The sequence below is a fragment of the Podarcis vaucheri genome (genome assembly GCF_965113315.1).
Source record: "Podarcis vaucheri genome assembly, chromosome: 10".
NCBI lineage: Eukaryota > Metazoa > Chordata > Lepidosauria > Squamata > Lacertidae > Podarcis > Podarcis vaucheri.
Window position 1 is genome coordinate 76,548,179 of NC_138748.1, and position 25,885 is coordinate 76,574,063.

The window sequence follows — 25,885 nt, forward strand, 5'->3', positions numbered from 1 at the left end:
GAGGTCTGTCTATTTATTTTGCGTTTTTGTTTTTGCGGCTCTTTTTGTTTTGTTTTTGCGACTGTGTGGAACCCAGTTCAGCTACTGATTGATTGATTCTGTGACTGCAGTGCATCATTTATTCCTGATTCGGCCCCAGACACACTGACCAGATGTTTGGAAGCTGTGGCTGGATGGTTACGTGGGAGCCGGTTGAGGCTAAATCCTTCGAACTCCCTCCCTCGGCAATCTTCGCAGAGCTATGGCCCAATGGTTGCCAGTGGCTTGAATTAATTAATTTTATAATGCATGATTTTAGAGTGTTGCTTATGCTGTACTTTTGTACTGTTTTATTGTTGTTAGCCGCCCTGAGCCTGGCTTCGGCTGGGGAGGGCGGGATATAAATAAAATTTATTATTATTATTATTATTATTATTATTATTATTATTATTATTATTATTATTCATTTTATGGACCAATGGTCTCATTAGACAGCAAAATTCATGTTAAATTGCAATTAGGGGTTGTTTTTAAGAGTCTGGAATGGATTAATCGTATTTTGCATTACTTTCTATGGGAAAGCGCGCCTTGCTTTTGGAAAGCTTTGGTTTTGGAACAGACTTTTGGAACGGATTAAGTTTGAGAACCAAAGTAACACTGTATTTTTTAATAAATAAATAAAATCCATAAGGGAGCTCCGTAGGACGAGGCTGTTTATAACCCATTTCCCCATAGCCTGGACTCCTGCCCAGTTAGCAGAAGATGGAGTTTCTCCAAGGGGCGGGCTCGTCTGTTCCCCTGTTTCCCCAGAGTGCATCTGTTCCTGTGAGATTCTCGGGCCCTGACCCAGGCGTTCTTCACAGAGCCTTGCAGGGAAAAGGGGACGTGGGGAACTCTTCTGGCGTAGCGTTATGCTGACAGTGCTGCTGCTGCTGCTGCTCTCTCTGGCTCCTTGCAGGTCGGTGCTCACTCTCACCATGTTCTGGAAATTTGACCTGAACACCACGTCGCATGTTGACAAGCTGCTGGACAAGGAGGATGTGACTCTGCTGGAGCTGATGGACGAAGATGACATCCTCCAGGAGTGCAAAGCGCAGAACCGCAAGCTGGTGGACTTCCTGTGTCAGCAGCGCTGCATGGAGGAGCTGGTCAGCCTCATCACCCATGAGCCCCCCTTGGACATGGACGAGAAGGTCCGCTTCAAGTAGGTACCCGGCCCTGGAAGAGGGGGCCTGGCCTTCCTGATAGGGCCCTGTGGCAGAGCGGGGGGAGCCTTTCGTCCCTTTGCATGCAAGCTTTAGAGAGCGCTTTTCAGTAGTCCCTTCCCAGGTAGTTTGCAATGAAACAAAACAATAATCAAATCCCAAAGCCAGTTGTTTCCACAAAACGACACGCACATAAAAAGAATGGAGGCAACAAAACAAGCCAGCAGCATACGAAGAGACAGATCTGTGTGTGTATCCAGAGGGTGAGGGCATCTGGCGATGTTGGGGCTGTCTCTGAAGAGGCCCTGTGCAGACAGCAAAGGGGCTCAGAGCCTGAAGGTAGCAGAAGGGCGCCTGGGCCAGAAGGATGTTCCGCTCTGCCAGGGAAGCTGGGATCCTGATGCATCCAGCCAGCGCCAGCTGCTCTCTTTGGAAGGCGCCTTGGCAGAGAGGCTTTGGAGCCGTGGAGGCTGATGAGGGGAGCTCTGAGGGATCCGAGGCAGGGATGTTGCCCTGGCAGTCTGGCCACCCCAAGCATAGTCCTGCTTATCCCAGAGGAATTGCCCTTCACATCACCCATCCCGAGAACTTCCAAGAGGCAAGCTCCATTTGGTGAACCGGGATTTATGCTGGCAGACAAGCCGCTTTCTCCATCAACTCCCGTCAGGCGAAGGAGAGTCTTTTTCCTGTGAGCTCTTTTGCCATGGCAAACAGGTCCGTCCTGGAGGCCCATGTGAGACCTTCTGCTCTGGTCGAAGCTCTATAGGGGCTGCATGTCCGGCTGCCTCTCACATTCCAGGGCAGAGGGGGCTGGGGTGTGTCTGAAGCCTGCTGGCATCCCTGGTGGGTCTCTGCATGGCTGCCTTTGGGCTCTTGGCACCAGCGGCAGCAGCTTCCCAAGCTCTTGGCTTTGGCTCTGTCCCTGCAGGTACCCCAACACAGCCTGTGAACTGCTGACCTCTGATGTGCCGCAGATCAACGACAGGCTCGGGGGGGACGAGGCTTTGCTGAACATCCTCTACGACTTCCTGGACCATGAGCCACCCTTGAACCCTTTGCTGGCCAGTTTCTTCAGCAAGACCATCGGCAACCTCATCGCCAGGAAGACGGAGCAGGTCAGGCGAAGTGTCCCCCCCCCCCCAAGGCTCAGCCTGACTCCTTTGGGTCTTGACTGTTTTTTGGGTGGTAGCTGAGGGTTAATTCACAAGGCTGTCTCTGGCTAGCTAGCTCTCTGATCACTCTATTTTTTTCTTTAGGTAATTTCATTTTTGCGGAAGAAAGCCAAATTCCTCGACTTGGTACTGAAGCATATCGATACGTCTGCCATGATGGACCTCCTCTTGCGACTCATCAGCTGCGTGGAGCCGGCTCCGCTGAGGCAGGAAGTACTAAACGTGAGGGCTGCTCTTGGGCTCAGGGGGTTGTAGACGTGTAGAGTTGGGAGGGACCCCCGAGGGTCATCCAGGGCAGGGCAGGAATTGAGGCTCCAGCGTTCCTGGCCTCCTTTGCTTTCTCTCTGCTGTCAGGCTTGGCCTTGACCGCGTAGGGAGCTGAGAAGAGCAGCTCCGCAAGGCTGTTCTCCGCTGGCTCCTTCGGATGCTGGAGGCTCCGTCCGCGTCCCTTTGCCAAGGCCAGGCTGGCCTGGAAGCAGAAAGGCCATGTGACCTGCACTCTTTATTTATGGACGTGTTTAGGTGCTGCCAGTTCATACCGTCTTTGCAGTGTGCAGCAGGATAGACAAATTATGAACAGCCATAAATACAGAACAAAAGGAGTCAAGTGAAGGGCTGGTCAGGAAATTCAAATGGTTGCCTAGGCCTCTCTTCATAAACAGGCCTTGAAGTGAGGCTGCCTGCCAGCTCTCTGCTGGGGAAGGACTCTTCTTCTGCACTTGCTGTTTCCAGTTTGGTCTCTTTAAGAAATGGAGACCACGATCTCTGCGGAAACACCTCAGTTGGCTCCTCTTGGGCTTTGTACAGTCGTACCTCGGAAGTCGAATGCGTGTCGAAAGTTTTGGCTCCCAAATGCCTCAAACGTGGAAGCGAGTGCTCCTTTTTGTGAATATTCTTTGTAACCTGAACGTTTGTCGTGGCTTCCACGGCTTCTGATTGGCTGCAGGAGCTTCCTGCAGCCAATCGGAAGCCGCATCCTGGTTCCCAAACATTTTGGAAGTCGAACAGACTTCCAGAACGGATCCCATTCGACCTTCAAGGTACAACTGTCTTCCACTGCCCCCTTCCCGCCATGGCTTCTGAAGGGACTGATGTGGCCAGAGGCCTGAACCTGCTATTTTCAGTGATGGAAAGTGGCGCTTCATCTGGAGGGCAGAGAGAAGCCAGCTCCAGACTGGCAGGGCCATGAAGGGAACTTCCCCAGCCTCCACGCAAGGGCGACTTTCTCACTGGCGCTGCTTCCTCTTCTCTCCTTCCCTGCAGTGGCTGAATGAAGCACAGATCATCCAGCGGCTCGTGGAGCTGATCAGTCCTGACCAGGATGAGGATGTGAGTGCAGCCTCCTGTCCGTGGGGCTCTCCAGCTCTGTCTCCGAGAGCATCTTAGCAGAAACCTTTCCTTTGTTCTGCTTAAGCTGTTTTGCAGGGAGAACCTACCGAGACATTTTGCCAGTGAGCAGTGGGAGAGGGTGGGCAGGAAGCTCTGGGCAGTGCCAGTGTAGAATGGGCAGCTGTGGTGTCGATGCTTAATTGTGGAAAGGAAAAAAGGGCCTGAAAGGAAGAGAGCGGCTGCCCCCTGGGTCCCAGGTGGGGCCCGTCAGCACTGCCGTTGCTGCTCATCACTGCTGAAAGGATGAGGCGCCAAGCAGTGCTCTGCTTGCCCCCCGCCCCTCCCCCCCCCTGTGCAATCTGGTCTGCTTCCCCCTTTGGGTGCTAAGTTTCAAAATTTCACCCACCCATTAGCATCTCTTGTGGTCCACCCAGTGTTGAGCCGCCCTATGGGAATTCTCTGATTTTGAGGCAGCCCAATCTGGGGTCATGTGCCTGTCCTTATAATAATAATTTATTGCTCATACCCCGCCCATCTGGCCGGGCCTCCCCAGCCACTCTGGGTGGCTCCCAACAGAATATGAAAACATGATAAACCATCACACATTAAAAATTTCCCTTAGTGGAGCTTTTACGCTGGGAGGTTGAGGGAGTGTGTTTATGTGTTAGGGCAGACCCACTCCTGGGCACAGAAGGCAGGCAGGAGTTCTTTTCAAGCAGGCCCTCAGTCTGGAACTCCTCACCTTTGGAGTCAATTCCTGCTGCGCTGCTGCATCATCTTCACAGCTTTAGCCCAGAAGGGAAGCTCAGCCAGGAGCGGGCCACTGGCCACCTCCCTCCATTCCCAGGGCTTTGGGGTTCTGCGTTGCTGTCAGCTGCCCGGCCCCCTTTTCTCTGAAGGCTGAGAGGAGACCCCTTTTGCCACCGCTGACTCGTCTCCTGTTTGCAGAGGCAATCCAACGCTTCCCAGACCTTGTGCGACATCATAAGGCTCAGCAGGGACCAGAGCAGCCAGTTCCAAGAGGTGGCTGAGCCCGACCCGCTCCTGGCAGCTCTGGAGTCGTAAGTACAGCAGACAGAAGCCGGGGGGGGGGCTGGGAGCGCCAGGGGGGGCTGCTCTCAGCCGCTTTCTTAAGGTCAAAGCAACTCCAAGTCTCAGTCCTGCCTCTCACAATATTTCCACATTGCCCTTCGGAGATTTCAGAGTTAGTGTGATGTCGTGGCTGGAGGGTTGGACTTAGGAGGCCGAGGGTCAAACCGGTACTCAGCCAGGAGCCTCACGGGGTAAGCCTTGGGCTCGGCCTTCTTTCTCAGCCTGGCCCACCTCGCAGGGGGGTTGTTGAATATCAGCTTCCACTGCTTAAGAAGGCTGATGACCCAGCTGCAGCCCGGGAGGGGGGAGAGGAGGGGCAGCAGTGCCCAGCCAGGCAGCTCCCCCCCCCCAATTCTCTGGGCCTGGTTGGAAGCCAGGGGTGGGGAGGGGGCCAAGGCATAGATGTTTGTTTGGGGGAAATGTTGCTGCATCCTGACTTGTGGATTCGGGGGCCCCTTAAAAATGGCCTCTAACTTTTCCTTGGTGTTTCCAGGCAGGAATGTGTGGAGCAGCTTCTGAAGAACATGTTTGATGGTGAGCAGACGGAGAGCTGCCTTGTCAATGGGACTCAGGCTCTGTTGACGTTGCTGGAGCCGAGGCGCACCAGGTAAGCTGGTTTGGGGGCCGACCAGATGCATCGTAGCAGAGACTTCAGGGTAGAACTTAGACTCTTGGGAGCCTGGCCAGGCGGTTGACGAATGCTTGCTAAAAATAAATAAGCGAAGTACAGGAGAGCCCAACTTATTACTGATTTACTTAGATAATTGCAGGAAAATAAGTAAATAAGCGGAGAGCTTGTGGGGAGGGAATAGTTGGAAGGAGCCGTCCAAGATCTCGCGTGACCTGCCCAGAGCCTGGGAAGCAAGATGGAGGGAGCTATTTCTGCCTTGGGTTTTCCTGCTGCTGAAAGGGTTCTTGAGCCCTCCGCCTGGCTTATTGCCCCCTGGGAAGGTTGTGTGAGGCCTGTGGGAAGGTCATGGGAGGTCCATGCAAGGCCTCACATCTTGTGAGACATGCTGACAGTGGAGGGTCTGCTTCTCTTGGCTCTGGAGGAGCAGGCCCACTTGTGTAGAGCTCTCCAACTCCTGGGGCTTTGTGTGGTCTGAGTCTGGAGCCTGGTTTGCCTCTCTTCCCCCACAGCGTGGAGGGGCTGGTGGACTCTTTCTCTCAGGGATTCGAAAGGTCTTGCACTGTCAATAGCAGCATCCTGGGTGGCATTGAGCCGCGGCTGAAGGACTTCCACCAGCTGCTGCTGCACCCACCCAAGGTAGGGAGATTCTGCCCCCCCCCCCCCCCGCTTCTCAAACCCTTCTTCAATCTCCCCCGGAGGCTGTGTGTCTAAAGATATAGGTGTGCGGTGTATTTGTGATGGTGGGAATCCATCAGATCCAGTTAGTACTTCGGTAATCCAGGAAGCATTGGGGGATTGGGAATCTATTTTGCTCAGCCTTGAGCTTGGTTTGTGGAATTTTTAATTTTCACCAAGGAGACACTGTAGAGTAAAAGACACAAAACGAAATGGCTTCTGTTATGGGATTGGAAGAGGGCAGAATCTTTTGAAGTGCATGGGACTCTTCATCAGGTGGAAACCTGAAAGCTTGCATACTTCTGCAGCAGCTCACATCAGTCCTATAAAAACCACTGCCATCCCTGTTACACATTTCTTGGGTGAAGGGCTGAGTGCAGGTTCTGTGCAGGCAGGCGGCTGCTTCGTCCCCCCAGAGGAGAGAGAGTGGCTTCTGCCTCCATCCAAAGCACCCTGTTAAGGATTCCTGCAGCTTTGTGCTCTGCTGTTCTGACCGCCAGCCCCCTTGCTGTGGGGTGCGGGGCAGGGGACAGGAGGAGCTGAGGGGCTCTGCGGGGGCGTCATGTTGGTCTGGCCTGAGAAGCCCATTTTGTCTCTCTGCTGGCGGCAGGCGGCCTCCATTCTGACGACCATCGGAGTCTTGGAAGAGCCGCTGGGCAACGCTCGCCTCCATGCTGCCCGCTTGGTCGCTGCCCTTCTGCACACCAACACGCCCAGCATCAACCAGGAGCTGTGCCGGCTCAACACCATGGAGCTGCTGCTGGTGAGGAGCACCTTGGGGGGGGGGCAGGGAGAGGTCGCTTGGCGGCAGAGGCTTCAGCTTGGCCTCCAGGGCTGTTCGGTGGGGGTGGAGGAAACGCACTTCCACCATGGAAGAGCTTTGCTCACTGGCCTCCTTGATTTTGTTCCAGGACCTGTTTTTTGAGTACACGTGGAATAATTTTTTGCATTTCCAAGTGGAATTGTGCATCGCAGCGATCCTGGCGCATTCTGTGAATGAAGGCAAAGTGGCCCCAAGCGAGGCGGAAGAGAAGGAGGGAGCGGATGGGAGCGCAGCCTCGGGGAACTCAGAAGCCCCGGAGAGCAGCAGCAGCAGCAGCAGCTGCCGTCCCGAGAACATCATGGTGACCCATGTAAGGAGGCTCATAATCCCAGCCAGGACAGGCTTCCCCAAGCCCCATCCGCACAAGGCCTGCTGCCCTCGGAGCTTGTCTGCCTGCATTCAGGGCGAGTGGTTCAAGGCCCTGGGGCAGAACCCCCGTCTTGCCAAAGGGGCGGCCAGAGCAGACGAGCCCATTGGTGGCACCTCTCTTGGCTTGCTCCTGGCCAGGCGGGAGGTCTGTGTTGCTGGGTGGGTTCAGTGGGGTGTGAGGCCCTGGGCGAGAGCGGGGCTGAGCCCTTGGGGAAATGGAGCTCCAGGGGTCTTGGGGGTGGAGAAGCCCCTGGCTGCTGTGATGGGGCTCAGGGTGGGGGGCTGGCCCTAGTGCTGCCTCTGCTCTCAGGGATAGCCCTGATGTGCCTGTCCCTCCTCTCTTTCCTCCAGCTGTTCCAAAAGTGCTGCCTGGTCCAAAGGATACTGGATGCCTGGGAGACCAACGACAAAATGCAGTAAGGCTCCTTCCCCTCCTGCTGGGCTCTTGGCTCTGCCTGTTCACCCACAGAGCCCTTCCCCCAAGGCATTGGCAGTCCAGGGGGCAGCTGCCCTGCAGGGCAGGACAGGCCCAGAAGTGTCTGCACCAGCTGGCTACAGCCTCCTTAGCCGCAGGGGCTTGGGCTGGAGGGGGGGGCCCAGCAAGAAAGCGGCTGTGACATGCAAGGGGCCTTTGGTCACGGGGTGACCTCTGCCTGGTGAGGGTCCCTCGGGTGGGTGCCTCACCTCTACGAGGTTAGCGAGGCCTTCCTGACACCCCTCAGTTCCTAACCAATGTGTCTGTGTCGATTCTGCCCTGGCTTAAGAGTGGCCGTCCATTGTATCATAGACTAAGAGCAGGCCTAGGCAAACTCTGCCCTCCAGATGTTTAGGGACTACAACTCCCGTCATCCCTAGCTAACAGGACCAGTGGTCAGGGATGATGGGAGTTGTAGTTCCAAAACATCTGGAGGGCCGAGTTTGCCTAGGCCTGCTCTTAGAGTTGGAAGGGAACCCTAAGGGACATCTAGTCCAACCCCCTGCCCTGCAATACAGGAACCGCCGACCTTCCGATTGACAAGCCCAAGAGGCTCAGTGGTTTCGACCACCGCTCTCTGTACCTTTGCCTTTTACAACGCAGAATCAGTAGGCGATGAGGGGTGTAGAAATGTGATAAGTACTAGCAATAAAATAATCTCAACTAAAACCTCACAGACTGGGCCATCCAACCTCTGCTGAAAAACTTCCAGGGAAGAAGAGCCCATTCCACAGTTGAAAGGCTCTCCTCTTTGGAAAATTCTTCCTGGTGCAGAAGTGTTTCTGGGGGGGGGGGGGCTGTTCCCTTCCTGGACTGGAGATGCCCTTGGGAGTTCTGCACTCCAGGCAGCTGCTCTCTGCCCCCGAGCGGCTGCAGTCCTCCCAGCCCATGGGTGGCTCAGGCAGCAGCAGCTGAGGAGAGACCTTCCCAACGTGGAGCCACTCCTCACGGTTTATTTTTCCAGGGCAGAAGGCGGAATGAGGCGAGGCAACATGGGCCACCTGACGCGGATTGCCAACGCAGTAGTGCAGAATACGGAGAAGGGCCCCGTCCAGACCCAGATCAGCGACTTTGTCCGAGGTAGAAGGAGCCTCTGACGTCTTGAGCAGAGCAGTCGGGCTGCTCCTCTGAGAGGGGGGGGGTCTGGGGAGGGTGGCTCCCTCCCTCCCTCTAGGATCAGGGGTGCAGTCAGGGCACCTGGGGGTGTCTGGAGAGGCCCCCGAGCTGCCGCCTCCAGGGCAGAGGGAGCCTGGCTGCTTCCTCCCTTCTGGGCGGCTGCAAGGCCTTGTCCGTGCCCCCCCCCCTGGAGGCTGAGGCTGAGGCCGTGGGCTGTGCCTGCGCCCCCAGACGCCTTTGTCCTGCTGGGTTTCAGACAGCCCCACACCCAATTTGGAGCAGTGCTTCCAGCCCCTTTCTGGCGGAGGGCCAGCCTGAGCAGGACGGTTGGCTCCTGCCCAAAGCTGCAAGGCCTGAAGGGGCCCGAGGGTCATCTAGTCCAATCCCCCAACAAGCCTCTGCTTCGCAGCCTCCCTTGAAGGAGAGCCCTCCCTCTCCCCCTTCACAGCCCCTTTCCAACAGGGGCTGCCTGGCTCCACTTTTCCCCTTGGTTTTGTTCCGTTTCTTCCTTACCTGCCCTTTCGTCATCTGAGGCTCCTTCTGGGAGGGGTTTTCTTGTGAGCTGCTCTGCAAACCCTTCAGAGGTGAAGAATGAGACAGGAATGTGTGGAGGGGGGAGGATTGTGGGGAAAGGTCCCAGGTTCTCTTGGCTAAGGAGCTTCATGGGGTGACGGTCTGAGGGGCTGATTGTGGCGGGCAGAAGGGACCCTGTCCGCCCCTCTTGGCAGAGGGCAGCCTCTGGGGTTTGGAGGAAGGCCGGTGGCTCCTGCTTTGCCCAGAGGGCAGAGGAGCCCTTGCCATGTGTAGCAAGCAGGGTGAGCAGGAATGAGGGGTCAGGGAGGCAGCAATGGGGCAGTGTCTGGGGGGGAAGGAGGCATGGGGTCCCTTTCTCCTGGCTCTGGGGGGGGGGCAATGTGTATTTGCTTCCTGACTCCGCCATCCACGTGACTTTAACATGAGGCCGAGCAGTGCTGTCGTCTTGTCCTGGGGCCCCAGCCCCATCGGAGGGCTAGACAATGAGGGAGGGTCTCTGATAGTGGCCAGGCTGAGATTCCAGCCCCTTCTTGGCCAGGGACGCCCCTCCCCTCCCCACCCCACCCCCAGCACAGGGGTCTCCTCCCTAACCCAGGCCTGCCTCCTCTCCTTTTCCTTTGCAGGGCTGCCTGAGGATTGCAGAGGACGGTGGGAGAGCTTTGTGGAGGAGACCTTGATGGAGGCCAACCGGAGGAATACGGTCGACTTGGTGAGACTGCCCTGCCCTCCCTCGGGAGCCTCTGTTTTGGGAGGGTTCTGAGGCTACCCTGAGCTGCCGTGTGTGGGGCTCCCCAGCAGAGGAAGCTGGTTGCGCCCCTGCCGGCCCAGCTGCTCCTCACCTTGCTCCTCTCCTTCGCAGGTGAGCACGCACCACCTGCACTCCTCCAGTGAGGACGAGGATGCGGAGGGCGCCTTCCCCAACGAGCTCTCTCTCCAGCAGGTAGGCTTCCTCCCAGGATGTCCTCTGGCTGTCCATTGGAGAGCCTGCTGCCGCCTGGCCAAGGGGGCGGCTACATTGCAGGGGGTTGGACTAGAGGACCCTCTGTGGCCATTGGGCAGAGCTGTCTCTGAGGGCTGCCCAAGAGCATGGCTGGGGCTTTGCAGCAAGGAGGCTCTTGCTCTGGGCATGCTCTCTCCCTGCTTACACCCAGGGGGGCCTGGCATGGTTCATATCATGGCTCTGTATTTGTTGCATTCGCCCCCAAGGAGCACGGGGGGGGGCGTATGGGGCTCTCTGCCCCCATGTAGGTTTGGCTGGAAGGGGGAGTGCCTGCGGTCGCCATCATAGTTTCCTTTTCGGTGCTGGGTTGAAGTCTGGCTCTGGCCTTGTCATGAGAATGTGATGCTGTTAGCATTTCTCTTCGGCATTTTATTTTATGGCTCCGCTGTGTCTCCTGAAGAGCAGCTTGAATAAGAATAATACAGTGGTGCCCCGCAAGACGAATGCCTCGCAAGACGGAAAACCCGCTAGACGAAAGGGTTTTCCGTTTTGGAGCTGCTTCGCAAAACGAATCTCCTATGGGCTTGCTTCGCAAGACGACAATGTCTTGCGAGTTCCTGCTGGTTTTTTTCCCTTCCCCCCCTTTTTTCTAAGCCGCTAAGCCGCTTATCAGCTGATCCGATCAGCAGATAAGCCACTAAAAGCCGCTAATAGTGCTAATCCGCTAATCCGGCAATGGGCTTGCTTCGCAAGACAAAAAAACCGCTGGACGAAGAGAATCACAGAATGGATTCTTTTCGTCTTGTGAGGCACCACTGTACAGTAACTTAGCTATTAACAGCAACAAAATGCCACACACCCAGAGCATCCCAATACAGGGCTTGGGCCTTCAGGTGTCTGTGGAAGAAGGAAGTCTAATTCTCTCCCTCTGACATCTGATGGGAGGGTGTTCCACAGGACGGGCGCCACTACCGAGAAGGCCCTACATAAACTGTGGCCCAAAGTGTGGCTTTCCCCACCTGGAAGGAAGTGCTTGGTCTTCCTCAGCCCAGGTGTTTCTCTGCAGCAGTCGCGGTTGCTGGGATTGGGACCGTTCTTGCGCTTCCAACTCCCACTCTGCTTTACAGCATAAAAACCATCCCAGCTTGCTCCAATCCAGCTGTTCAAAGAGGCAGAAGCAGCACAGACAAGGTTTCTGAGGAGCACTAGAGCACCAGCCACTTGCTAGGCCCCAATGCTCGCTTGCAAGGCGGGGTGGAGGAGGGCAAGGCAGGCCTCCCCTGGCAGGGAGTTCCACACCCTCCGTGTAGCTCCTCTCTCTGTGTCCTGGTTAGAAGCCACTCTGGAGAGGTGGTCTGTGAACATCTTGGCTCCAGCGAGGAGGGGGGGCAGGCACTGAGCTTGAGCCTCCTCCTTCTGCTCAGCGGCCCTCCTTGAGGCCTGGCCAGCGCTGGTCACAAAGTGGCTGCCAAGCGCTGACTGGGGCGGCAGGGGGCTCAGCGCCAGGGCTGTGTAGATGGTGCAACAGCTGTTCTCTCCCCTGCCAGGCCTTCTCGGAGTACCAGATCCAGCAGATGACGGCCAACTTTGTGGATCAGTTTGGCTTCAACGATGAAGAGTTTTCCGACCAGGATGACAACATCAAGTGAGTGCCCCCTCTGCCCCCTTGGTCTTCACCCCACGAGGCCTGAGGGAGGGGCTCCCTCTCTGGCTGGGCAGGGCTTTCTCCGGGGGGCCACAGGGAACCCTGTGAGGGAGCGCTTGGATCATTCACTCAGCCCTTTGTGGGTCCCCTTTTGGCCCCCAGAGGGCCCCACTAGGAAAGGATGCTGTGGAGTTGGGGGGAGGCTGCCTGCAGGAGAGGGAGGTGGAGGACCAGTCAGGGCTGAAGAGCCCCCCTTCCCCTTTGGGAAGCTTCTTTGGGAATGAAGACCTGGGTGGGGGGAGCAGCTTTGGACGGAGACCCCTGCAGCCCCCCTTCTCTGCAAGTGCACGGGAAGGTTTGCTGGATAATAAGTTTTATTTATACCCCGCCCTCCCCTGCCACAACCGGGCTCAGGGCGGCTAACACCAAATATATGATACATTAAAACACAATCAAACAATTGATTAAAATACAGCTTACAATTAAAACCAGGATGAAATTAAATGGCAGCCCCTGAATCACAACCATAGGGTAGGGAACACCAAGTGTTTGCCAGGGCCAGCTCTCCATGCTGGTCCCCTATGGGCCAATGAAAGAGGTCCTTGATGCCCGGCCTTTTCCCCAAGGAGCTCAGGACAGGCTCTGGGGGGCCTCCCTCTGCCCTCCATCCTCACCAGAGCCTGGTCCGGTCGGTCGGCCAGCCCACCCCCTCTGAAGAGCAGCTTCCTTGCTTGGGGTCCCTGAGGGGGGAGCTGCTTCCGGCCCCCTCCCAATGGGCTTCTTCCTCCCTCTTTTCCAGCGCACCTTTTGACAGGATTGCGGAGATCAACTTCCACATTGATGCCGACGATGACAGTGTAAGCAGCTGGGCTGGGTGTGTTTGGGCATCTCCGTCTGTGTCGGCTGGGGGAGCCACTTTGTGGGGCTCCTTGCTCTCTCGCCATCTGCCCTGCCCCCAGGGCTGTTCAGCACCTCCAGTGAAGCTGCTGGGCCACGTTGCCGGGCGGCTGGGGCTGCAGTGCCACCAGCATGCGGGCATAACACACAGCTTTCCCTCTCCTTGCCACCTCACGAGGAGTCTGCTTGTGCAGCGCAGAGAGAATGTTCCCTGGGGAGGATGCTGTTCCCTGGTGCTGCCTCTGAGGGCAGGGGGGGGGGAGAGGATGCACAGCATCCCACGATGTCCTCCCTCTGCTCAGTTCACATGCTTCTGCACCAGAGCCTTGGGGCAGCCGCTCTGGGGCCCCATGTCCCCATCCCTGTTTGGTGCCCTCCTGGGCGCTTGGAGTGAGAGGCGCAGGCCCAGAGCTGGGCAGCTTCTCTGGATGCCTCCCGAATCCTGACCCGCCGTCTCCCCCTTTACTGCAGCCCAACGCATCCCTCTTTGAAGCCTGCTGCAGCGAACGAATCCAGCAGTTTGATGACAACGAGGAAGAGGAAGACATCTGGGAGGAGAAGGAAATCAGCTACACCGCCCAAGTCAAGTCCAGGACGCGGTAAGGGGGCTTTCCGCCTCTCCTTAGGTCGGTAGAAGGGGCAAGAGGACCATGGGGTAGTAGGGTTGGAAGGGGTCCCAGGAGTCATCTAGTCCAGCCCCTGTAATGCAGGAGTCTCAACTACTAAAGCATCCACGACAGATCCAACCTCTGCCTAAACACCTCCAGCGAATAGTCTAAAAACAGGTGAAAATGCGTGTCAACTTTCTCAACTCAGGAGCTCACAGGATTATTCCTTCTGAAACAGAAAGTCCATGGGTGGCCTGGTTGGGCGGGGGGTCAGTTTAGAGGACCTTGAAGTGCCCTCTAGTAAGGGGCTGATCCCAGAAGTGGCCTCCCAGGGGCCTCATGGCTGCCTTGCCTTCCCTTCCTGCCTTCAGGTTTGGCATTTCCGGCGCGTCGGAGGGATCCTCCAAAAGCGACCTGGAGAACGGAGGCCACGATGGCAGCCCAGAGTCTGGGGAGGAGGAGTCCGAACGGGCCGCTGTGCCACAGCCGTCCCCTCCTGCGCACGCCGAGGGCAACGGCAGCCTCCCGGAGGACAGAGGGGCAGCAGGGCCCCCTCCTGAAGGTAAGGGGTCTCTGAAGGAGCAGGAGGGAGGGCTGCCAGCGTGGGACCTCTGCACAGCAGGTCTTTCTGGTGGATTTGGAGGGGCTGGTCAGCTGGACGGCTGCCTGGCCGCAGCACCATCCCTTGGGGAATGAAGCACCCAAGCGTGCTCAGGGGGGTGAGCCGGAGAGCCTGCTGGAAAGAAGGGAGCTGTGGGAGGAGCATCACTCCAGACCGAGGCAGGGCAGCCCCTCCCCCTTGGTCGCCCAGTGGGGGTGCAGGAGTGCCTGGCTCTACAAGACCAAAGCAGCTGCCCATGAGTGGCGCTCTCTGCTGGGCTGTGGGGCCACCTGGGCTTGGCCAAGAGCCGCTCCTGCGACCGGCAGCTTGCCTCATTTTCATGAATGAAAGGTTTCTGCGCTGCTTTTCCAAAAGAATTGCCAAGTGCCTTACACTGTAGTAAACGGTAGCAATTACTTCATTTGACAGCCAGGAATAAAAAGGCAGAAATCCAAGAGTCAGGGGGCGCCCAACTGAGCAGGGTGGTCTTCAGTTGGGGACAGAAGCACCCCACGGTGGGTGCCCCCCTGATCTCTGCAGAGAGAGCGTCCCACGTGGTGAGTGCCAGTGAAGGCCCTTTCCCCTCCCCACTAGAGGGAGCTCTCTAGCAGTCAAGAGGGTCCCATCCCTAGCCTGCCCTGACCTGGGTGCTCCCCTGGCTAACCTGCTCCTGGGCAGTTCAGGGCTTTGCACACCAAGATGGGCGCTGGGCAGAGTTTGGCTGGGCAGATAGGGCATCTTCCTTGGCCACAGGGTTTGCGGGTGTCAGAAGCCCCCCTGAGTACCCAAGCTGCAGCTTCCAAGACCACCCTGAGGACAGCCTGGCCTCCTAGGATGTGTGACAGTCGCACAGCCATTCAGCAGGTGGTTGCCCTTGTAAATTGGATCATATGAGCCCTGGCCTTCTCCCCCGTCCCATGGCAATGGCCGTGGCCGCTCCTTGTCTGAACGCAGCTGCTGAGTCCCTGGTGGCTGATCCCCCCGTGTGGTTGTGATCTCCCCTCTCTGGCGGCTGAGCCAGGCTCCTCCGGGCAATTGCCGGCCTGTAGCCACCTGGTGAAGGCTGGACTCAGAGGAACTGCTGACCGATTGCATCCCTCCCTGCAGGGTCTGGGTGGACAACTGCCTTTGAGCCGGTGAACGCCAAGGCCCCGCCAGCCTGTGTGGCCATGGATGTCGGATCCAGCGTGTGGGACTCTGCCACCCCAGACACAAAGACCCCGGAAGAGAGAGGCTGGGCCAAGTTCACAGACTTCCAGCCCTTTTGCTGGTGAGTGAACCGCAGCCGTCCTCCGGGACACAGATGAGCATGCGGAGCGGAGAATGGGAAACGTGCCTAATCAGGCCAAAGGTCTGTCTCCTCCAGTGCTTGGCCTCTGTCCGCAGCCAGACAGTTGCCCCCCTTCCTTCCTTCCTTCCTTCCTTCCTTCTTGGAAGCTGCCAAGGCTGGCCAGAGGCCCTGGCCCGCCCTCACTTCCTGCTGGTACCCCCCCCCCGGGCTTTAGGCAAGATCAAGGGTCGGCAGAATTTTCCAGCATGGGGCCTGTCCACTGTTCCTCAGACCTTGTGGCGGGCTGGAGAAGTGGCACCGGGGGGGGGCTGGAAGAAGGGGCAAGGGGCAAGTAGTCCTCCTCCCCAGCCCCAGCCGCTGCGCTTCCCTTCCCAGGGGCTGCTGCTGCCACCACCAGCTGCTTCTGTTTCTCGTGGGGAGGCAGGGCAAGCTCGTCTGCTCCGCTCTCTGTCCCACAGGAGCACCAGGGCGGCAACGGGAGGAAGAGGCCGAGCGGCAGCGGCTCTGCCAATCAAACTCCACGCCTGGTTGACCTCAGCGAGGCATGGAGACATCTCTGCCAATCAGATGCCACTGGGGTAAACCAGGCACGGCATTTGAGTGGCAGAGCTGCCGCCACTTGGCCTCTTCCGTCACCATCGCCGGGAACTCAGCTTCGTGAAAGGTTCAGGCTTTGCGGTGCGGGCCAGATTTAGGACCCGGGTGGGCCTGATCCGGCCTGGGGGCCTGAGTTTGCCGACCCCTTGGCAAGATCCTCTCGCGCTGCAGCCCCGGTTCCAGCGCCAGAAACAGCCCCCTTCAGCGCCTTTTCCCTTCCAGCTCGGAGGCCGGCCCCCGGTGCAGTTCCCCCGTGGACACCGAGAGCAGTGATGTGGAAGGGAAGCCCAAGCAAAGCCAGGACAAGAAGTGTGAGTGCTTCCTCTGCCCCGCCCCCCCCCCCCCACGTGGAAGGGGGCCAGCGGGGGGCAGTGAGCCCCTTTTCTCCCCCCTCACACTCCTGGAAGCCTTGCGCTCGCTCTCCCTTTCTTGGGGGGCGGAGGAGGGTGCAGTGTCAGGGCATTGCCTGGAGCTGGGGGGGGGGGGCAACCGGTGGGGCTCATCTCCTGCAAGGGGGGGGGGGGCGTTTCAGGCTGTGTGGGCAGCTGCCAGCCCTTTTCCCTGTGGGTGAGTGACCAGGGGAGGGGGACTGGCTGTTTCTCTGGCCTGCCCCTGTCCTTCCTCCCCATATCAAGAGGGGCACTTCATCCAGTCCAGCCAGCTGGTCCCTCAGGACATCACCCCCGTTTTTAAGATTGGGGTGTCCTGGGAGGCAGCAGAAAGCAGCAGCTCCCAGGCCCGATGGCAGAAGGCTTAGAGGGGCTTTGGAGGCAGAGGTTTCTCAGAGGGTTGAAAGAATAACGAAGGAAGGAGAGATCAGACTCGAGCCCAAGCCAGCAGTGCCTTGGGTTGCTTTGGGGGGCAGATAGCCAGCCCCAGCCCTGCCCTTGCGAGGCGCAGCTCTCCATGGAGATGGCATTGCTGCAGTGCTGCTGGTCCTGCAGTCATCTGCAGAAATTTGAAGGCTTCCCAGCAAGTCAGAGGGTGGGCCTCATCCTGGCAGAGTCTGTGCCTCGGCGGTCCTGCTGCTGCGCGGCTGCTACTCTGGCGCCCCAGGAGAGCGCTGCCGGGTGGGTCTCACACGCTCCCTCCCCCTCCAGTCAGCGCTGCCTCTCCTTGCGTGTGGAACGTCTGCGTGGCACGGAAAGCGCCTCTGGTGGCCTCGGATAGCAGCTCCTCTGGCGGCTCAGACAGCGAGGAAGAGGAGGAGAAGGTGGCAGGTGTTGTCACGGAAACCATCAGCACGGGCTCAGGCCAGGAGACCATCAAGCTGACCGTGGATGCCAAGAACGAGAAGGCACTCTTTTCCAGGTGTGAGGGGGAAGCGGAGCAAAGGCCAGCGGGGGGGGGTATGTGTGTGTGAAGGCCAGCCGGCTCTGTGGGCGCAGGTCTCGGGCAGGCAGTGGGCCGCCAGGGAGTGCAGAGCCCCCCAGGTGGGCAGCCTCTTTCTGGAGGGGCTGGAAAAGTCTTGTGGTGCTGGAGAGGCTGTGATGCGTCGCTTCCACCCTTTCTCCCCAAAGGCAGTGCGCAGCGTGCGCCACCAAGCAGTTCTCTGGGCTGCCGGAGCCTCAGAGCAGTTGGTGCTGTGCTGGTCCAGAGAGGAGGCGTGGAAAAGCCTCCCCTGCAAGAGCTGCCCCCCCCCCCCCAGAATAGCTCCCCTTCCCTGACGAAAGGCCTCTGGGACTCCTCTGACTCCCGCTCAGTTGCCCAGAAGCTCCTCGGAGGCCTCCCAGGCGTAAGAGGAAGCTGCGCAGCCAGAGGAGAGAAACCGCCAGCAGAGGCTTGTCTGATAATAACACCGAGTTCTCGTGGCCTGAGATTTTGTGGAGAAAAGTGCACTTTGTCAGTGCTGCCTTCAACAGTATTTATACAGAAAGAAAATGGGAACACATGGCAGCAAAAAGGACGAAGTAGGGGCTGCTTACAGCTTAAGATCAGAAAAACGATCGTTTTCAGGAATTATGGAAACAGGATCATGTCAGGGCCGCTCCGTGCTGAAAGCTAAACTGGCATCCTGCGCCTGCTGCTCCTGCGTGGAGGACGGGCGCTGCTGTCGGGGGACAGAATAGGCCCCGTGGGCAAATGAGCCAGAGGCCAGCGGTGTCAGCTCTTGTGAGATGGTGTTGCCTGGCCCCAACCCTGGGTGGATGAGGGGCAGAGTTGGCGTCTTGGTTTGTTGCCGGATCTGGCCCCTGCAGTTGTGGCTTGGCTCTTGCTGGTGAGGACGTGTCTAGGAGGGAGGTTGCATGCAAACAAGGTCAGCTCCAGGGCCCGAGGTGTGGGGCAGAGGCAGGGGCAGGTTTGGGGTTCAAATGCATGGGAAAGGCTGGAGGTCGTTGTTGACACGCTGGTTTTTGCTGCAGGCAAGAAAAAGTGGCATTTGCTCGGCTTCTCTGGGTGTCTTTCCCAGGTGCCAGTGAGCGTCATTGAATCTCCTTTGTTGTCATTCCTTTGGGCTGTGTTTGCCTCCCTTGTGGCCTGTGAGGAGCAAGGGGGCAGGTGGAGGGAGGCTTCTGAGGGGCCACAACACCTGTTTCTTACCTGTTAAAGTTGCTGTCAATGTTTCCATTCCTTCTGATGCTGAAATTCCTACTTCTCTCGCAAAGGGGGGCTGTAGATGAGCAGAGGAGTAGCGCTCAACTCTGGAGGTCCAGCTTTGCTGCTCCCTGCCAGGAACTGGGGCAGGGGACTCAGGCCGTGAGCAGTGGGGCTGGGGTCGGGGCGCAGGACCCTCCACGGGGGCCACAAGGCCAGCAGGGGGCTTGGCACGGAGTGCAAGGTGTTGCCTGAGCCCTTTTCCAGGCGCATGAGGGGCGTCTCGCCAACGGGTGAGATTGCTCTGCCCCCCAGTCCCGACCCAAGTGCCAGCCCTGCCCCCTCAGTTGACCCACGAAGGGGCCCTGGCGAGTGGGGATGCAGGCCCAGAGAGTGCCCTCTCAGTGGAGATGGGGAAGAGTCTCGCCATGCGCTGCCAGGCCAAAGGTGGAACCAGCCCCTCCTTCACAAGAGCTCCTTGTCGTGTTGAGATGGCGTGTGAAATTTGGGCAGGGTGTATGTGTGTGTTTCATTCATTTCAGGGGGCCCCTCCCCACCCGGACAACTGCTGTTATGGGGACCCTGAAGGGGGTCTGGGAGAGAGACTTCCGCTGTGGGGTTGGAGGGGGAAGGATCCTGCAGCCAGTCAGCAAATTTCTGTGGCAGCCCCCCCTCCCCCCTTCTATGTCTGCAGGAGATTCTACCAGTTGCTTCCCTGATCCCTTCCAGCAGGCTTCACCCAGGTGGGATTTTTTTTTGGGGGGGGTCCATTCATGCAGTAGGACCTCCCCCTCTGGACTCCCTGCACCTATTCTGGGGCTCACTCTGACCTTCCCGCCTTGGCTGGAAGTCCGGTTGCCGGAGGGGGTCCCGTTCCCTTGCCAGCAGCCTAGTGGACTCCTGCCAGTGGCTTTCCTGGTTGGGGGCTGTGTCAGCCCCTCCGCTTCTGCTTCAGGGGGGCTTTTGAGGTCTGGGACTGGCTGGTGGTGTCATTCTGGGAGCCCTAGTGGGGAGGGAGGGAGGGAGGGGCGATGGGGGGGGGGCCAACAGTGAGTAAGCGAGGAGGGTGGGCTGGTTTTGCAGCCATTTTGATCTCTCTCTCTCTCTCTCTCTCTCTCTCTGTCTTTCTCTCTCTTTGTGGGTCTTGCTCAGAATAATAAGGCCTGGCGCTGGAGGGTATGTATCCTGGCCCCCACGGCAGGCTTCCAAACATCCACCGGACAATGCACTTCTCCTGTGCACCCAGCTAGCCAAGGGGGCTTTTCCCTCCCTGAGTTGGCAGCCTCATGCCTCTCGGAGGGGCAAGTCCTCCTTGCAGAACCAGCCCGAAGAGGGGGAAGAGGCTGCTAACCCAGGGAGCCCCACAGCAAGGCTTCTCCCCGGAGCCTTCAGAGCTCTCCGGTCTGCTGGGAGCAGGCAGCGGCTCAGCGTGAGAGGAGCTTGCGGCTCTCCTGTGGCCGACGCACGTGACCCACCCCCCTCGGCCTTGGAGGAATCGCCCTGCAGAAGGGGGACCCTGAAGGAGACTGAGGTTTCTTGGTGTCAGTCCAGGTCTTGGCTTCTGGACTCCTGGCTGTGTTTCTGGCTTGGAGGCTGGGCTGTTTCCTGTGTGTTCTGAGCAGCCCCTGCCCCTCCCCACTTTATACATCTCTGCCTGAACCCCTATAGCTGCTGCTGCTGCTTTCCTTGGCTGTCAGACTCAGGAGCTGAATCAGGAGGCAGGCAGGGGCTGCCCTGCTCTGTCCAGATGGCAGCGGCGTTGCACCAGGAATGGGCTGAAAGGCTCCATCGCTGGCCAAGGGGCTGCTCTGAGCCTCCCTCTCCCTCCAGCAGAAAGGTGTGGGGGCCCCCTTGCACCCCTCGAGCTGCACTGCACCCCTTTTTGAGCAGAAGCTTGCCAGGGCCCTTGGCTGGGGCAGCAGGGATCGCCTGGCCGGGAGGAGCGCAGGAGGGGGCCTGGCCACTGGCCCCTCACAGCCTCCCCTTGGCTGCTGCAGGAAGTCTTTAGCCCCAGCTTCTCATTGGCCTGAGAGCAGTGGCACTGCATTGTCCCTGTGGATGTTTAGGGCTCTCCTGGGGGGCGGCACTGCTTTCCATGGCTGCTCCTCATGGACCCCGCATGGCTTGGGGCTTCCTCCTTTCCCCCACCCCCAAGCATGCCCCCCCCCGCATGATGCCAGGTGCCCCCCTGCCGCCGCCTGTCTGCCCGCCCCAGCCCTGCCACTAACTGAGCCTGCTTGCCAGAGCACCTTCCGCAGATCCTTTGCCCACTAACCCAGCTGAGAGGCCTCCCTCCCAGCCCCACTGCAGTCTCCGCTTGAGCGGCTGGGCTCCGTTTCTCCAGAGCCAGACGTGACAGTGCAGCAGCTTCTCCATTGGGGTTTGGGAAAGCAGCTCTCCCTGGGGACCTGGGGACCTGTGTGGCTTGGCATGGCTGCTGTTTGCATCCAGGCTGTGTTCTCTGTGTGGCTTTTGGGGGGTGTGCCCAGGGACTGCCCCCCCCCCGTCTCTGCTGGAGCCTGAGGCCGTGTGTGTTTGGCATCTAGTATGGCTGAGGTGTTGCGGAGACAGCTCCTCTCCGCCTCTTCCCCAGACAGATCAGTTTTTCCTGCTCCCCTTGCGGAGCGGAGATCCTTTACCTATTAATTTAGCAAGCAGTGTCAGGAAGACCCCTCAGGCCAGGATGGGAGCAAACCTTTCCTCGCCTCCGCCTCCTGCCCGACCTTGGCCCTGAGAGCGCCCAGGGCACCTGCCAGGGGAATGGCCTGTTGGCCTCCTGAGGGCAGCAGCAGCAGCAGGAAGGCCATTTTGTTCCATCTTCCCAGGGGAAAGAGAGGCCTCAGATGAAGCAGCTGCTCCTGTTGTCCTTCAGCTGGGCAGCGGCTGGGCCAAGCCTGAGGCAGCTAGAAGGTCCCACGGGCACCACTCAGAGCCCCTCGGGAGTCTTTCTCTTGCCTGTGGGCCTGCGGGGTGGGAGGCCATTGCTGCTCCTCTGGGCTGCCCCATTGGGGGCCCTGCCAGGGTGAGTAGGGGGAAGGAAGCCTCTTGCTGCAGGAGGGAGTTTCCTTTGGTGGAAGAATTAGGTTCTGGTTTCCAGCCAAGGGGGGGGGTGCAGCAGGAGGGAAGGGAAAGCGAAACCTGCCCCCCCCCCGGCACAGCACTGGCAGCCGGCGGGGCCTGGGAGGAGGTGGCCCCATTCTCCCCCTCAGGGCTGAATGGCATTGACTCCTCAAGGCATCACTTTCTTTAAAGAAGTCTTTACCACGTACATTTTTTTCCTGATATATATATATATATAGAGAGAGAGAGAGAGAGGTTTACCTAAAAACAATGGGTGGCATTCCGGCAGTGTTCAAAATTAGCCAGGCACCAGGCACATTTTACTCCTGGCCACTGGCCACTTGCGACCAAGTGAAGATGCCTGGGTGCCAGAATGGCGCCTGTCGTCTCCACCGTCTGGGGATCCCTGGATCTGGACTGTTTTCACACACTAAGACCCCATCCTGTAGAATTCTATCCGTTATATTTTATCTGCACAATCAGAATGAATTTCAGGAACCAAAAAGCCATATTGAAAAATACCACTTTTGAACCATCTGGTACAAACATGACAACTAGGCACCCCATTTTGGCGACTAGCCCCGGTGTAAGGAGCCATTTGGCGCCCGGCTTATATATCTGAGTTTCCAGCACTGTTGAAATCAGTGGAACTGCCTTGGCTCTGTTCCTTGATTTACGTGGGCCTTCTCTGAGCTGAGCTGAGCTGAATGCCACCCGGAAGAAATGCTGAAACATTCAAGAGGGTGTTCTGAAAACTAGAGCAAAGTGAGGTACAAACAAAATACAAAAATAGCCTTCTCTCCCCATTAATCTGAGCTGTCTGCATCTCCTTGCGAGAGGCACCTGCCGCCTCTGCCTCTCCCATCTCCCCCTCAGGTGGGGCATCCCAGGGAGCTGGGCGCTGCCCCCCAGGAGCAGGAGGAAGAGGAGGCTGCCTGCCTTTTGCCTTGTCACCCGCTGCCCCCTTGCCAGGGGCTCCCTTGGGGCAAGGCAGGCAGAAAGCTGCCCAGGGCAGCACAGCTTGGCAGGCGGAGAGCCCCCTCCCCCTCCCTGTATGCCCTGCTGTTTGGGGGGGGGGACACAACACAGGTCTCCTTGTGAGTTGGTGCAACGCAGGCAGGGGGTGGGAATCAGTTCTGCCTGCTTGAAGGCTTCCCTCTCAGTCCCGCCTGGGGGAGCAACTTCCACTGCTGCCAATCCTGGTGTGGTGCTAGGTGAAGGAAGCGGGGAGCTCGGGGGGGGGCATCTGCTCCAGACCCCCCTTAGAAAATAGCAGCACTTCAGAGGCGGCACCTCCCCCCCCCCTTGAAGCTTTCCTCCTTGCTCTCTTCAGCCTTAGACTAGGGCAGGTTGAAGCCATCCTGTCAGAATGGTGCTGCTGGGTTGCTGTGCTGGCGGCCGAGGCTTCTGCCCCATTGTTTCTGGCTTGGGCTCTGCAAGTGGGGGGCAGAGCTGCTGAGCATGTTGGGGGGCTGGGGGGGCAAAGCTCCTCACGAGCGCAGGATAGGGCAGCTGCCCCAAGCGCTGCTTTGCTGCATCAAGGTTTTGACCAGGGGCTCAGAAAGTGGGAAGAGCCACCCAGAGTCAGAGGCTTGGGGGTTGGGGGGGTTTCAAATGCCAGGAAGGGGGGCAGGGGGATCAGGATGGGCCAGAGCAGAGGAGAGGGTGGGATCCTGCCTTAGTGCGCTCCTTCCAATCCCCAATGCCTCAGGAGGAGCCTCAGCTGGGGTTGAGCATCTCTGGCTTCTGTGGGAGGGCAGGCACGCCCCCCCCCCGAGCCCCCTCAAAATCCCCCTTTCAGGCCAGGGCAGGCTTGCGTGTGGGGTCTGGACATGCCTTCTGTGGGGAGCAGGGGTGTGTGTGTGTGTGTGTGTGTGTGCAGTTCGCCCTGATGGAGCCCTGATGAGTTTGGGACTCCAACGCCGCCTGGGACCGGGATTTGGGGCCCCCTTTCAGGGCTTCCGTTCTGGCAGGCAGTTGGGCCTCTTCCCCCCCCCCCTTGGGGAGCGGTGTTGCTGGGTGTTTGGCCCTTGGCGGCTGGGGCAGCGTCAGGGTCTGCTTCCTCCCAGGAGAGACCCCCAGGGGGGCTGTTTAATGGGAGCTTCCGTTCTCTCCCTACAGCACGGGGGGCTCCCAGGTCGCGGACAAGCCGCCCAGCACCGTGGAGACTGGACCCCCCCAGCCCAGCACTGCCGCCGCCAGCCTGCCGCCGGAGGGTCTCCTGCCAGGTTCTCCTGCCCCTGCTGCTGCTGCTGGCGCCACCCCAGAGGCCAAGAGAGACAGGTGAGGGAGGGTGCTGGCCCCCGCTGTGCCATCCGGGGTGTGGGGGGGTGTGCTGTGGAGAGCCTGCCAGCCTGGGGGGTTGTGTCAATTCTACCTACTCTACCAGATGAATCAACCGTTCAGATATTCCAGCTTCATGGGAGCTTTCTCAGCAGAGGCAGTGAGGCTGCCTGCCAGGCATTGCAGGGGGGGTGGAATGGATGACCCTCAGGGGTCCCTTCCAACTCTACAATCTTAGGATTCTGTGGGGAGAAGCTGCTCCCCCCCCAAGGCTCCCCCACAAGTTGCTCTGGCTGGGCAGATGAAGGGGGCCTGGTTTGAGTCCCGGCTGAGGCAGGCTGCCCCCCTCCTGGCCCTGGCCCCCCACCTCCCTGGCAGGTCTCCAATCCAGCCAGGCCCTCCGTGGGCATCCTTTGGCGAAGCTTCTCCTGGCCCAGGCGGCCAGCCCCTCACGCCTGCCTCCCCCTCTCGCCCTCTCTGCAGGAAAGAGGAGCCGCCCGCCTTGAACGGTCCGGCCTGACAGACTGCCTGGGCCCAGACGGGGGGGACGCAGCTGGCCCTCCTTCGGACAGCCTAACTTCATTTTGAGTCACAAATGCTGCGTTGTCGAGAGGACTGGCTCTGGAGAGCCGAGGTGCCGCGTCGGGGGGCCACCCTGTTCCGAGAGGAGGCCCTCCCAGGGCGGATGACATGTAGCGCCGGCCAGTGGCCGCCTCCTCCTGCCCCGCAGCGCCCCTGGCGCACTCTCTGGGGAGGGCGTCCCGCCCCCCTTGTCTTCTTGCTTCCAGGATCCAGCATCTCTTCTGGAGGGCAAACGCTGCTCGGCGGACTCTGCCCTGGGCCTGGCAGGGCTGGCGCTGGACGGCCTGGGACAGCCTTTTGTATAGCAATAATGCCTTACCGGAAGCGCTGGCTGGCGAGAGGAGGCAGGAGAGTCCGGAGGCAGCGTCGTCGTCTTGCCACACTGTTTTTCTTACTGTTTCAGGGAAGGAGGCCCTGGGAAGCTCTGCCCGGCCTGCTCCGCTCTCCTTCCGGAGGCGCCACACCAGCCCCTGGGATTGGGGCCGCTGGCGCTGGGCTCCGGGGGAGGGAGCAGCCTCCCCACAGAAGGCACTGGGGCCGGGCATCTCCGGAGGGTCAGACTGGCTACCGGAAGCGGGTCGGTTTCCCCGGATGGGCTCCGCTCTGACTTGGTTTGGTTTTGTAACGTTCTTAATGGATGCAGGAATTGCAACACTTTGCACTTTGAATCTTGCCAGCTTTGGAGGCTGGAGGTGGCGGCTCCCCTCGGGCTGGGCTCCTGTGGCTGCTGCCCAGGGGAGGGAGAGGCCGGGCCCAATGGCTGCTCTTGCCTTCCTCCTCCTCCCAGCCCTGTGCCCTGGGAGGGGACTTAGGAATCGCCTTCAGCCAGGGGGCAGCTGGGGGGGGGGCAGCCACTCTCCGTATGTCTTCAGTGGCCGCTTGCTGGTTGCCAGCAACAGCTGAGCTGGAAAATCAGGCACTGGGAGGTCCCTGGGACTGGCGAAAGCAGCTTCTAGGCTGATTTAAAGGTCTGGCTCTGCCGTCGTTCGGGTGGATCTCTCCCCTCAAAAGAAAACAAGAAACCACCACCAATTTGCTTTTTGAAATACTCTCCGTAAAATGTTGGACTGTGACGCTCCCTTATTCTGCACAGTGTTAAATATTCTTATTGAGTCCAAGGGCGGCTTCCTCCTCCTCCTTCAGCCGCTCCAATTTGGGCTTCTGTGACGTCAGGGCACCCGGGCCACCATCTCCTGGGGGGAAAGAGTTGTGGGAGGGGGCACCTCCCCCCTCCCCATGTAGCTCAGCCTTTCCATCTGGGGGTCAGTCAAATGCTGTTGGATTCCCTTTCTCTAAAAACCAGGCTGTGGCTACATGGGAAATCCTGGGAGGTCTCCTGCTCTCCTCCTCTCAAAAAGTGCTGAGGAAGAGGTATGGTAAATGGGCCCCCAAAGCGAGTCCTTTGGGGGGAGGGTCTGCCCCTGAATGGGAAGGCAGTTCCATCTA

General features: G+C 58.9%; 1 protein-coding gene across 4 annotated transcripts in view; it reads left to right on the top strand.

Annotated features, from left to right (window-relative positions):
- The window catches only part of PPP6R2 (protein phosphatase 6 regulatory subunit 2), a 40,809-nt gene extending 15,718 nt beyond the window's left edge, over positions 1–25,091 (top strand). For 2 of the 4 annotated variants that reach the window (XM_082238796.1, XM_082238797.1), the window contains 23 exons: positions 938–1,183; positions 2,113–2,299; positions 2,441–2,578; positions 3,620–3,685; positions 4,634–4,746; positions 5,271–5,384; positions 5,918–6,044; positions 6,694–6,846; positions 6,995–7,216; positions 7,627–7,691; positions 8,715–8,830; positions 10,024–10,109; positions 10,260–10,340; positions 11,888–11,985; positions 12,785–12,842; positions 13,354–13,481; positions 13,862–14,052; positions 15,199–15,361; positions 16,202–16,290; positions 17,080–17,290; positions 19,667–19,690; positions 23,696–23,857; positions 24,341–25,091. In XM_082238796.1, the coding sequence (XP_082094922.1) occupies positions 957–1,183; positions 2,113–2,299; positions 2,441–2,578; positions 3,620–3,685; positions 4,634–4,746; positions 5,271–5,384; positions 5,918–6,044; positions 6,694–6,846; positions 6,995–7,216; positions 7,627–7,691; positions 8,715–8,830; positions 10,024–10,109; positions 10,260–10,340; positions 11,888–11,985; positions 12,785–12,842; positions 13,354–13,481; positions 13,862–14,052; positions 15,199–15,361; positions 16,202–16,290; positions 17,080–17,290; positions 19,667–19,690; positions 23,696–23,857; positions 24,341–24,377 (2,856 nt within the window). In that variant the 5' untranslated portion in view covers positions 938–956 and the 3' untranslated portion in view covers positions 24,378–25,091. Of the gene's footprint in view, positions 1–937; positions 1,184–2,112; positions 2,300–2,440; positions 2,579–3,619; positions 3,686–4,633; positions 4,747–5,270; positions 5,385–5,917; positions 6,045–6,693; positions 6,847–6,994; positions 7,217–7,626; positions 7,692–8,714; positions 8,831–10,023; positions 10,110–10,259; positions 10,341–11,887; positions 11,986–12,784; positions 12,843–13,353; positions 13,482–13,861; positions 14,053–15,198; positions 15,362–16,201; positions 16,291–17,079; positions 17,291–19,666; positions 19,691–23,695; positions 23,883–24,340 lie in introns of all 4 variants that reach the window. The other 2 variants (XM_082238799.1, XM_082238798.1) reach the window with 2 other exon arrangements.
- The last annotated feature ends 794 nt before the right edge of the window (positions 25,092–25,885 follow it).